The 12,659-nt window shown below is 40.8% G+C and overlaps 1 protein-coding gene across 1 annotated transcript in view; it reads right to left on the bottom strand.

Annotated features, from left to right (window-relative positions):
• Atp8b4 (ATPase phospholipid transporting 8B4 (putative)) overlaps positions 1 to 12,659 on the bottom strand; it is a 148,698-nt gene that overhangs the window by 39,752 nt on the left and 96,287 nt on the right. The window contains exons 16-18 of the mRNA XM_026787834.1: positions 11,924 to 12,039; positions 7,777 to 7,941; positions 6,755 to 6,866 (exon numbers count right to left, since the gene is read on the bottom strand). Of these exons, the coding sequence (XP_026643635.1) occupies positions 6,755 to 6,866; positions 7,777 to 7,941; positions 11,924 to 12,039 (393 nt within the window). The remainder of the gene's footprint in view (positions 1 to 6,754; positions 6,867 to 7,776; positions 7,942 to 11,923; positions 12,040 to 12,659) is intronic.

A 12,659-nucleotide genomic window follows, 5' to 3' on the forward strand; every position in this document is an offset into this window, starting at 1 on the left:
CCCAGCACTCGGGAGGCAGAGGCAGGTGGATCTCTGTGAGTTCGAGACCAGCCTGGTCTACAGAACTAGTTCCAGGACAGGCTCCAAAGCCACAGCGAAACCCTGTCTCAAAAAACCAAAAAAAGAAAAAAAAAGAAAACAACACTCAATTCTATCCCCCCAGGACCCTTCCCCCTGCCCAGGCCATCCCAGCTCCTTACCAGATCTGCTGCTGGGTTCTGGGCCCCAACCTCAACCCCAATATTCAGGCACAGGCCACACCAGTCAGAACTGGTAAGAGACCAGCCTGCCAACAAATTTGACCTGCTCTCTCGATTCTATCCCCTGGGATCTCTCCAATGGCACATGTCACCACTGCTGGGCCCAAGCCCCAACCTCAGCAGACTTCCCCCACTCAGAAGCAGGTCACACAGGTTAGAGCAGGCACAAGTTACACCTGCTTAGACTTCAGCTGCTCAAGGGCAGGCCACACCAGTAAGAAGAACAGAGACCCTCTGTTATACCAAAGTCTAAGCTAACCACCAGAAGGATAATTCTCAACTTGGAGAGAATCTCCCAACTAGACCAGAGATCATGCCAGCAGTCAGAGATACAGGCTACAAAAACTAGGGAAAAAAATAGAAGAAACAGAAACCAAAGAACAAAACACCCATCTAACAAAGACAAACTCAGATATCAAAGACTAGAACTAATCATCCCAAACCCAGATGACTAAACACCAATGTGAAAATACAATCAGCTACAGCTAGAGCAATACAGCATCACCAGAGCCCAACTATCCTATGACAGAAAGACCTGAATATTCCACCACAGACAAAGCACAAGAAAATTACATTTAAAAAACTTTATGAAGATGATAGAATTTCTTAAAGAGAGCATAAAAAATTCCTTTAAGGAAATCAAGAAAAAGACAACCAAATAATTAGAGGAAATCAACAAATCCCTTAGAGAATGCCAAGAAAGCCAAGAAAAAGACAACAGGTGAAGAAAATTATTCATGATATCAAAATCACAGTAGAAGCAATAAAGAAAACACAAACTGACCAACTGAGAGAATGATGGAAATGGAAAATCTGGGGAAACAAATAGGAACTACAGATGCAAGCATCACCAACAGAATACAAGAGATGAAAGACAGAATCTCAGGCATTGAAGATAAGGGATCACAGATACAAGCCCAAACTACTATGCCTAGCAAAACTTTCAATCACTAAAGATAGAGAAAACAAGATATTTCATATCAAAGCCAAATTTAAGCAATATCAACCCACAAATCCATCCCTATAGAAGGTACTAGAAGGAAAATATTAACTCAAGAAAGTTAAGTGCACCCACAAAAACATAGTCAATAGATAAGCTCACACCATCAAAATCGAAAGAAGTGAAACACACAACACTACCAACAACAAGAACAACAGGAATTAACAATCATTGGTCATTGATACTTTTCAATATCAATGGACTCAATTCACCAATAAAAAGACAGACACTCTTACATAGCGGACAATGAGGACTACTGAGAACTCAAGAACAATGGCAATGGGTTTTTGATCCTACTGCACATACTGGCTTTGGGGGAGCCTAGGCAGTTTGGATGCTCAACTAACTAAACCTGGATGGAGGTGGGCGGTCCTTGGACTTCCCACAGGTCAGGGAACCCTGATTGCTCTTCAAGCTGATGAGAGAGAGTGACTTGATCGGGGGAAGGGGAGGGAAATGGGAGGTGGTGGCGGGGAGGAGGCAGAAATCCTTAATAAATAAATAAATTAAAAAAAAGAAAAAAAAGACAGACACTAACAGAACGAATATGAAAACAGAAATCATCCTTCTGTTGCATTAAAAAAAAAAACCACACCTCAACATCAAAGATAGATATTATCCCAGAGTAAAGGGTTGGAAAAAGATTTTCCAATCAAATGGACCTAAAAAAACAAGCCAGTGTATCTATTCTAATATCTAACAAGATAGACTTCAAACCAAAAGAGATGAAAAAGGATATTTCATACTCGTTAAAGGAAAAATCCACCAAAATGACATCCCAACTCTGAACATCTATACCCAAAATGCAATGACACCCACATATGCAAAAGAAACATTACTAAAGCTTAAATCACACATTGAACCCCACACATTAATAGTGGGGACCACTCACTCTCACTAATGGACAGGTTATCCAGACAGAAACTAAACAGAGAAATAATGGGACTAACAAATGCTGTGACTCAAAAGAACCTAACATATATCTACAGAACATTTCACCCAAACACAAAAGAATATATCTTCTCAGTACCTCGTGGGACCTTCTCCAAACTGATCATATACTCAATCACAAAGGAAATCTCAACAGATACAAGAAAATTGAAATAACCCCCTATATCCTATCAGACCATCATGAATTAAAGCTGGATATCAACAACAGAAACAACTAAAAAATCTACAAACTCATGGAACTGAGCAACTCTCTATTGAATTACTACTGGGTCAAGGAAGAAATAAAGAAAGAAATTAAAGATTTCCTATAATTCAATGAAAATGAATGAACAACATACCCAGACTTATGGGATACAATGAAAAAAAGTGCTAAAAAGAAAATTCATAGCACTGTCTGCATGAACTAATTAGAGAGTTATCATAAAAGAGACTTAACAGTACACCTGAAAGCTCTAGAACAAAAAGAAGCAGACATACCCAAGAGGAGTAGGTGACAGAAAATAACCAAACTCAGAACTAAAATCAATAAAATAGAAACAAAGAGAATAACACAAAGAATCAATGAAACAAAGAGTTGGTTCTTTGAGAAAATCAAAAAGATAGGCAAACCCTTATCCACACTAACTAAAAGGCAGAGAGAGAACATGCAAATTAATCAAATCAGAAATAAAAAGAGAGACTTAACAACAGACACTGAGAAAATCTGAAGAATCATTGAGTCATACTTCAAAAACCTGTACTCCACAAAATTGGAAAATCTAAAAGAAATGGACAATTTTCTCAATAGATACCACCAACCAAAATTAAATCAAGATCAGATAAATAATTTAAACAAACCCATAAACTCCAATAGAAGCAGTCATAAAAGTCACCCAACCAAAAACAAAGGCCAGGGCCAGATAGTTTAAGTGAAGAATTCTACAAGACCTCCAAAGAAGAATACTCCTCAAGTTATTGCACAAAATAGAAACAGAAGGAACAATGTCAATTTTTTATGAGGCCACAGTCACCCTGATACCCAAACCACATAAAGACTCAACAAAGAAAGAGAATTACAGACCAATTTCCCTCATGAACACAGATGCAAAAATACTCAATAAAATACTTGTAAACTGAATCCAAGAACACATCAAAAAGATCATCCACCATGATTGAGTCAGCTTCATCCCAGAGATGCAGGAATGGTTAAGATATGTCAATGTAATCCACCATATAAATAAATTGAAAAATAAACAGACCTTGAAAGAATAATACTCAACTTCATATGGAAAACAAAACACCCAGGATAGCTAAAACAATCCTGTACAATTAACAGAACATCTAGATGTATCATCATCCCTGATTTCAAGCTGTACTACAGAGCAGTGGCAATAAAATACTAATGTATTGACATAAAAATAGACAGGTGGATCAATGGAATGGAATCAAATCCCCACACCTATGGACAGTTGATTTTTGACAAAGAAGCTGAAATTATACAATGGAAAATGGTGCTGGCATAATTGGATAGTGGCATGTAGAAGCACTCAGGAGGCAGATTCTCTTTGTGTTTGAGGCCAGCCTGGTCTAAAAGAGCTAGTTCCAGGACAGGCACCAAAGCTACATAGAGAAACCCTGTCTCAAAAAACCAAAAAGAAGAACAGGAGGAGGAGGAGGAAGAGGAGGAGGAGGAGGAAGAGGAGAAGAAGAAGAAGAAGAAGACAAATAGATCCATCTCTATCACCCTGCACGGCACAAAACTCAAGTTCAAGTGGATCATCAAAGACTTCAACATACACTAAACCTGACAGAAGAGAAAGTAGGGAATAGCCTTGAACACATTGGCACAGGAGACAACTTCCTGAACCAAACACCAATTGCACAGGCACCAAGATCAACAATTAATAAATGGGACCTCATGAAACAGAAAAGCTTCTTTTGACACTGTCAAAAGGATAGAACAGAAGCCCACAGAATGGAAAAAGCTCTTCACAAAGCCTACATCTGAAGAGGGCTAATATAGAAAATATATAAAGAACTCAAGAAACTAAACATCAACAAACCAAATAATCCAGTTAAGAAGATTTAAACAGAGAACTCTCAACAGAGGAATCTCAAATGTCCAAGAAACACTTAAAGAAATGTTCATCATCCTTAGCCATCAAGGGAAATGCAAATAAAAATGACACTGAGATTCCATCTTACACCTGTCAGAATGGCTAAGATCAAAAACACAAGTGACAGCTCATGCTGGAGAGGATGTAGAGCAAGGGGAACACTACTCCACTGCAGTGGGAGTGCAAACTCGTAGCACCGCTTTGTAAATAAATATGGCTATTTCTCAGAGAATTGGGACTCAATCTACCTCAAGACCCAGCTATACCACTCCTGAGTATATACCCAAAGGATGATCCAGCATACCACAAGGACACTGGCTCAACTATGTTCATTGCAGCATTATTTGTAATAGCCAGAACCTGGAAACAACATAGATGTCCCTCAACCTAGGAATGGATAAAGAAAATGTAGTACTTATACATAATGGAGTATTATTCATCTGTTAGATACAATGACATCAGGAAATTTGCTGGCAAGTGGATGGAACTAGAAAAAAATCATCCTAAGTGAGGTAACAGAGACCCAGTTAAGACAAACATGGTATGTATTCACTCATAAGTGAACATTAACCATAAAGTAAAGGAGAACCATACTGCAACCAACAGACCCAGAGAAGCTTGTTAACAAGCAGGGGTGGCTCAAGGAGGGATGGGGATACATGAATATCACTGCAAATTGGGAAATAGAAGGGGGAGGAGTATGGAAGAGGTTGTAAGGATGGAAACAGGAGGGATCAGGTTGGGGGAGGATGGAGAGAGGAAGTACTGGGAGAGACAGTTGGAATCTTGGGGCATCTCTGCGATGAGCTAGAAATCTAATTCAGTGGAAACCCCCAGGAATCCATGAGGGTGAACATAGCTAAGACCCCTAGCAATAGGGCATCCAGAGCCTAAACCTGCTCTAAGCAGGCAAGACTTCCAGTGAAGGGACTGAGACACCAACCCAGTCAAAAACTTTTGACCTACAGTTGTCCTGCCTACAAGATGTGCTGGGGTAAAGATGGTGCCAAAATTGTGGGGGTGAGCAACTAATGACTAGCCCAGCTGGAGATGCATACCCTGCAAGGTACCCAGAGGGCCAGGCCCCAGATGCAGGATACCCCAGAGACCTAGGGTCTAGATCTAGAACCAAACATAAATGGCAAAAAAAGCCAACAAAAGATCTCTAATGATATTCTGAATACTCATAAAATTAGTGCCTAGCCCAGCTGTCATCAGAGAGGCATTACCCAGCAACCAATGGAAATAGATGCAGAGACCCACAGCCAAACATTAGACAGAACTCAGGGAATCCTGTAGAGGAGGGGGAGGAAGGGTTAGAGGACCAAAAAGGGTCAAGGACACCACAACAAAACCCACAGAACCAACTAACTTGGGCTCATAGGGGTTCACAGACACTGAACCAATAACCAGGGAGCTTGCATGGGACTGATGTAGGTCCTCTGCACACATGGTACTGCTATGTAACTCAGTCTTTGTGTGGGACTTCTAACAGTGAGAGCAGGGGCTATCTCTGACTCTCTTGCCTGCTTTTGGGACCCTTTCCTCCTACCGATTGCCTCATCCAGCCTTAATAGAAGGGAGGTGCCTAGATTCACTACAACTTAATATACCATGACAGGCTGATATCCACAGGAGGCCTCCCTGAAACTGAAGAGAAACAGTGAAGAAGGGGTGGATGGGGCGGGGAGTGGGGTAAAGAGGGGAAACTTTGGTTGAGATATAAAAACAATAAATAAATAAATAAATAAAGCTTTAAAAAGAAAACAACACTCACTCAGTGTCTAATAGTTCCTAAAAGTGGTTTAGCTTCCACAGACAATCCTGGAATTCAGTCAGGTGCACAGATTGGTACAACTGTAGTTGTTGTTAAGATACATTAACACGACCATAAACAGCTGAGAAACAGCTGCTGCCCTTAGCCTCTCAGGAGGTTGCTCAACACTCTTGAGTTCTCCAAGAAGATCTCCCACACCTCCCTGCCATCAGGAAACTAAAAGACAATGTAGGGTCTCCAGTGTCTCCCTTCATGACTGATATAATAACGCTCGTATGAAAGCCCTGCTGAGAATGTTTCTCTATAAGCCGGGTGGTGGTGGCGCACGCCTTTAATCCCAGCACTCGGGAGGCAGAGGCAGGCGGATCTCTATGAGTTTGAGGCCAGCCTGGTCTACAAGAGCTAGTTCCAGGACAGGCTCCAAAGCTACAGGGAAACCCTGTCTCGAAAAACAAAAAACAAACAAAATAAGGACGTTTCTCTATAAAAGCAGCAACTCTACAGAAACTCTGCTGACCAGAGAATATACTATAAGAGGTATCATTGTTAGTTTTTTCAGAAAGCATAGAGAACTAGGAAAATGTTGACGTACTTAAATTTGCTGGTTAACACATTTTTTTCAAAGAATTATTTCTCCTTCTTCAAACATTGTCACCCCTTTCCAAGTTACCTTGTTTGTCTCCTGTTAGAATCCAGATCTTAATATTGGCTAGTGATAGACTTGTAACTGTTTCAATAACACCTTCTTGTAACTTATCTTCTACAGCAGTGGCACCTAGTAGCTTCATTGGAGAGTGAAAATTAATGTTAATACATGCAAAGAACACATGTAGCACCTGTAGCTTTCAGAGTTTAAAGATAAAAGAATGGAAAATGAAGACAGCTTATAAAATGTGAATATAGTAAGCACCCTATTGTGTATATAAATCGATCAATTGGGTAGAAACCCAAAAGAAAGCTCACAAGCCAAGCCTACTCAATAACAGAGGCCCAAGGAGGTAGAATTCACATGAGGAAGATGGATGCGCAGATAACACGCTTGCAGAAATGAGCCTAGGCTAACCCACCTCTAAGGATTTAAGAAGTCCCTAGCCGCTTCTCCACATTGAGCAGCAAAGGAGAGGTCCAAAGCAAAACCCTCCCCTCATAGTCCAAAAACTAAGGGGACAAAAGATAGTATCATTCCATGAATTAAGAGGTCAGCAGATAATCTAATAAAAAGTCAAGATTGTTCAATTTTCACCAAGTGATGAGACCTGCTTCCTATAACTCCCAGCTACCAACCCCCTTGGTCACTGGGGTCTCTGAGAAGAGTGACTTCTAAAACAGACCACACTCTGGGTAGTCATCAGTCTTCTGGGTCTGGAGTTCACGTCTATAGCCCTGCTCCCTACCCACATCAATTGTCTCTGCACTAAAAGTGGGGTCACAGAGCATAGAGAGGAAATGAAGAGGCTGTATCAAAGATAAACTGGCAGTTGAGAAATAGGGCGTCTACTGTCCTTTACTTTGGGAGTATTTCCATTTCATAAGCTATTATTGCTGACAAAGCCAGTCCTCTAGATTCACTGGGGCCACACGTAGTAAGCTCAAAGCCAGCATACAAAGCGAGACTCGGCACCGAAAGAGAACTATTGCAAGATGACTTAGCCAAAGGTTTAAGCCTAAGAAATCACACTTCCAAACTTATACCATCAAATCTCTTTCAATTTCTTCATAGAGCCCAGATATCCTTTCATCCCTCTCCGTGGTGGCGGCATTTGCATCTTCGAGCATCTCCTGCCACACTTTAAAGTATTTGTTGTCAAGCTCTCTATAAGCAATTGCCAAAGTGCGAAGGCCTTCGCCTGCAAATTCCTGTAAGAAAAGATGTAATCTTAGGAACAAGAAGACACCAGTAAACACAGCCAAAGTTCCCACAGCGTGGGAAGGGTTTCACTCACATCCATTTTGTCCCAAGAGCACTGCATGGCCATTCTGACTCCAGCTTCCCCTCTCCTCAGACAGAGGAGGGGATGTGTGTTTTATGTTCATGCCTATGAGGTTTGACCTGCAGGGCACTAGTTTACTCCCTAAAAGCTGCTGAGAATGCCTGTTGAAGTGCTTTAACTGGGAAGAAAGGAATAGTATGGAAGAGAGATCTGTTTGGAACAACTGTACCTTCTTTGTCTATAGGAAACGTTCCTGTCCGTGAGTCACAGACCTAACTCCCAGTGATGAGGAGAGGCACTTGGAAGAGCCACAGATCTCCAGGCAAAGAGAAGAAGCCCTTTTGCGGACTGTATCAGGCTCTCTCACCAAGCCTTTCCACAGCCCCTAGTATAGCATCCTTGATGACCATGACCTTCTGGTTTTCATTGTTTCAATTGAGAAGTCAGGTGTAATTCTGACAGATATGCCTTTATATTTTACTTGGCCTTTTTCCTTTGTAGCTCTTAATATTCTCTCTTTATTTTGTGTGTTTAGTGTTTTTATTATTATGTGGTAATGGGATTTATTTTTATCCAGTCTATTTGGTGATCTGTAAACCTCTTGTATCTTCATATGCATATCTTTCTTCAGGTTGGCAAAGTTCTCTTCTATGATTTTGTTGAATATATTTTCTGTGCTTTTGAGTTGGACTTCTTCTCCTTCTTCTAAACCTATTATTTTTAGATTTGGTCTTTTCATTCTGTCCCATATTTCCTGGATATTTTGTGTTAAGATTTTGTTAGATTTAACATTGTCTTTGACCAATGAGTCTATTTCCTCTATTGTAACTTCAATGCTTGAGATTTTCTCTTTTATCTCTTGTATTCTACTGTTTATGCTTGCATTTGTGGTTCCTGATAATTTTCCTACATTTTCCATTTCCAGAATTCCCTTGGTTTGTGTTTTCTTTATTGTCTCTATTTCAGTTTCCAAATTTTGAATCATTTCTTTCACCTGTTTGATTGCTTTTTCTTGGTTTTCTTTAAGGGGATTTGTTGATTTTTTTTTAATTTTCTATTTGTCTTTTCCTCCATTTCTTTGAGGGAACTTTTCATTTCCTCTTTAAGGGCCTCAAACATTCTCCTAAAGTTATTTTTAGGTCCTTTTCTTCTGCTTCATCTGTATTAGAGTGTTGGAGTTGTGCTATTGTAGAGCCACTAGTTTTTTGGTGGCATTGTGTTGTTCTTTGTGGTGTTGAGTGTGCTTTTTTTTTTTTTACCTTGTCTACCCATATTTTCCTCTGGTGTACTTGTGGCCGTGCTCTGGTAATCACTCTTCCAGGTGCTAGTAGATCCAAAGCTCAGATGGTTGTTCCTTGTGGTGAGTCAGGGCCATGGTTCTAGTCACCCCGGAAGTCACTCAGCATAACAGGATGTTTCTCAGTGCTCCTGGAGTTTGCTCTCCAATCTCGGAGGTCGTTTGGGTCTGCTCCCAGGGATGTCTCTGCTCCTGCATGATCCTGCAAAGGTTGCTGGCTCAAGCCTGCTCCCATGAAGGTCGTTGACTCGGGCCTGCTCCAGTGGAAGTCACTAACGTTTCATTTTTTAATAATAAAACTTCTTTGAAATCGTGAAGACACAATCATCAAGTCAGACAAGCTCAAAGATTCATTATTTGTTAGAAACTATGTTTTCTGGAGTTAATTTTTTGTAAGTAATCAAATATTGGGAATTCATACTTTCCCTAAGGTTAGTGTTAATTGTCAACCTGACACAGCCTAAAGTCATCTAAGAGGAGACTCAGCTGAGGAATTGCCCTGATCACACTGACCTTTGGATATGTCTATGGGGGGATTGTCTTGATTAATGGACGCAGGAAGGCCCAGTTCACTGTGGGCAGGACAATCCCTAGGCAGGTAGTTCTGGACTACGTAAGAAAGCTAGTGAGCAAGAGGCTGTGGGTGGGTGAGTGAGTGAGTGAGTGAGTGGTCCAGAGAGTGAGCCAGCAAACAGTGTTCCTCAGTGGTTTCTGGTTGAGGTGCTTGCCTTGAATTCCTGCTCTGTCATCCCCAATGATGAACTGTGACCCAGACATATAAGCCAAGTAAACTAGACCACTTGGTAAACTGACCATCTCATGATTCTTCTGGTACTTTATCCTTCTAACAGGGGTGAGGGGTAGGAGACTGGTAGCTCCTATGTGTCTCACACAGCCATATTAGCTAGAAACATCCATAGATATGAGTTTAGGGGCAATGTTGAAAACCTCATGTCCCATCTGCCTCCAGTGGTCACTTTATGGGCCTCCAAACTATGAGCAAAGCATTTTAATGGCCATTTCTGCTCCTTTGGGCATTGCCAGTCTTTAATCATGTTTCTCTGTCATCTTGATGTATGGTGCAGATAGAGTTTTGGGATCAGACACATGCTAAATCATGATGCATCCTAATGAGTAAAAACGAAAAGCCAGTGCACAGTGTAGAGATGCGCTTTAGCTCAGAAAGACCACAAGACACATCAGCTGAATCCGTCACCCAGGCAGTTGGTAATAGCAGGGACATTGCATTCACATTTATAAGCCCTATCGTCCAAGAACATCACCACATCCCCTTCTGATCTGAAAATCTAGTTACAGCCTCAAAACCATCCTTTGTCTTTTCAATTTGCACAGACGTGTCTTTGTCTTTAACTCGCAACCCCACTGGGCATTGCCACTGCCTCCCTCTCTGTTCCGCACAACAGTGAATCAACTCGAGGAGGACACTAGAAAAGAGGACAGATGCCTTAGGTCATCTAATTAGTCATGAAACACACAGTTAATCCGGAATGGTCATTTGAGCAAGGCCTTTTCCTATCATTAAACTATCCAAAATCAATGATTAAATATGGATTTACAGGGCTAGACTGCAGAAGCCAAAACGACAAACGTGAATGAAGGGAAGGGCGGGTTCGATTGATCTGCCCTCAAAACAACTCAACTAGAAAGGAAAATGAAAAGACCGAATTCAACTTTAATATGAAAGGAAAATGTCTACAGCCTTGGTGTTTGGGTAATGACAAAAATCATATAGCTATTACTCCAATATTGTTTTAATTAAGAAAATTAAACAACCATGTCAGTCTCTGGAAAACATTAAGAGAAAATCAAGAATGTTCTATTAAAAAGAAAGAAATAGCTATGTTTGTAACAATTATTACTAAACCATCACTTTAAACTTAAAAAGTCAAGCAGAATATTTACATTTTGTTTGTTTTTTAGAAGAACTGAGGGGATGTTTATAATAAAAACAACATCCAACAAAGGAACATGAACCTTCAATAATTTTGATGGAGGAATAAAAACTGATAAAATGATCATTTTGAACCATTTTCTACAAATTTCGCTGGACTCAACCAGAACCTCAAATAAATTATTAGCATGCCACATGGACACAGGTTTAAATCCACAGTGGTCCTATAATTTCACAGGCCCTTGCCTTTGAGAGGGGAACGAAGGTACAAAAAACCCTCTATGCCCTTCAGAAATTTCTGGAAAAACTTGCACTAGTCTTGAATGTGTCGGTTGACAACCAGAAGACATATGGGACTCACAATTTGTAGCCCAAGTGAAAGAAGCCTTAAAGGAGAAAGTTGGTTATCTCCAGAGATTCTCTTTCCCTCACCATCTAAACACAGCCATAAAGTGGTGGCCCTGGAGGACCCTGAGCTCACCCCACGGTGTGGCTCTCCCGGCTGTCCAGTGCTGATCCACCTGTGCCGAATCTCTGAGTGGCAGCAGGTTTCCAGACACTCCCTGGCACTGCCCTCTGTGGGAATGGCTCCCCAGCTGCTTTCTATTTCAGAAGTCAGCTTGTTTGCTGATATTCACTAACAGGTACCATAGGGGATGGCAAAGGGCTCCTGTGCTGACCTTACTATGGGGCACTTACACTGAGATGGTCTGACGTCAAAGACAGCAGGTCTTTGTTGGAAGGATGGAGTTTCTCAAACAAAATAGTGTCTGCTCCCTTGGAATAAAGTTTTATCTGTCCTTCTGGATTTCGAACTGGGAAGAAAAAAGAGAGAGAGTTTGGAAAAGCAGGTTACATTATTGAAATCTGTGAAAAGCAGACTCTCCCAAGACTCCAGCTAGCCCATCTGGGTATGGACGTACGGGTTCAGTCAAGAACAAAGAAACTATTCAGGGCCTTTGGCTAGACAATCACTACCTAAGTCAGTAGGCTTTATTCCTGCCCAATTAATTTAAAAACACTCCTTCTACTGAAAGTTTTTGATTTTCCATACTCAGAAACAAGTATTTTTATATTTTTATACATGACCTACCAACCTCCCTATTGCAAAATGGTGGAAAGACATAAATTAAGCCATATGTATTAAAGAGAATTAAGAGCTTTAGTTGAGAGTTGTTGGTGTGGAATTCAAGATCTTCTATTCAAATAAATATCACTGCCATACCAACTCATTTCCACGTGGAATTCTAGCCACTGGAGTTGTTACCATCTAGGGGTCTTGATAGGGTTCATTTTCTCTGCCATTTGAAGAATTAATCACAGAGAGAGCTTACAGAATCAAGCAGTGAAGAACGACTTTTATTAGAAGCAAGAATATACACACAAACAGAGAGAGAGAGAGAGAGAGAGAGAGAGAGAGAGAGAGAGAGAGAGA

The sequence above is a fragment of the Microtus ochrogaster genome, assembly GCF_000317375.1.
Source record: "Microtus ochrogaster isolate Prairie Vole_2 chromosome 14 unlocalized genomic scaffold, MicOch1.0 chr14_random_1, whole genome shotgun sequence".
Classification (NCBI taxonomy): domain Eukaryota; kingdom Metazoa; phylum Chordata; class Mammalia; order Rodentia; family Cricetidae; genus Microtus; species Microtus ochrogaster.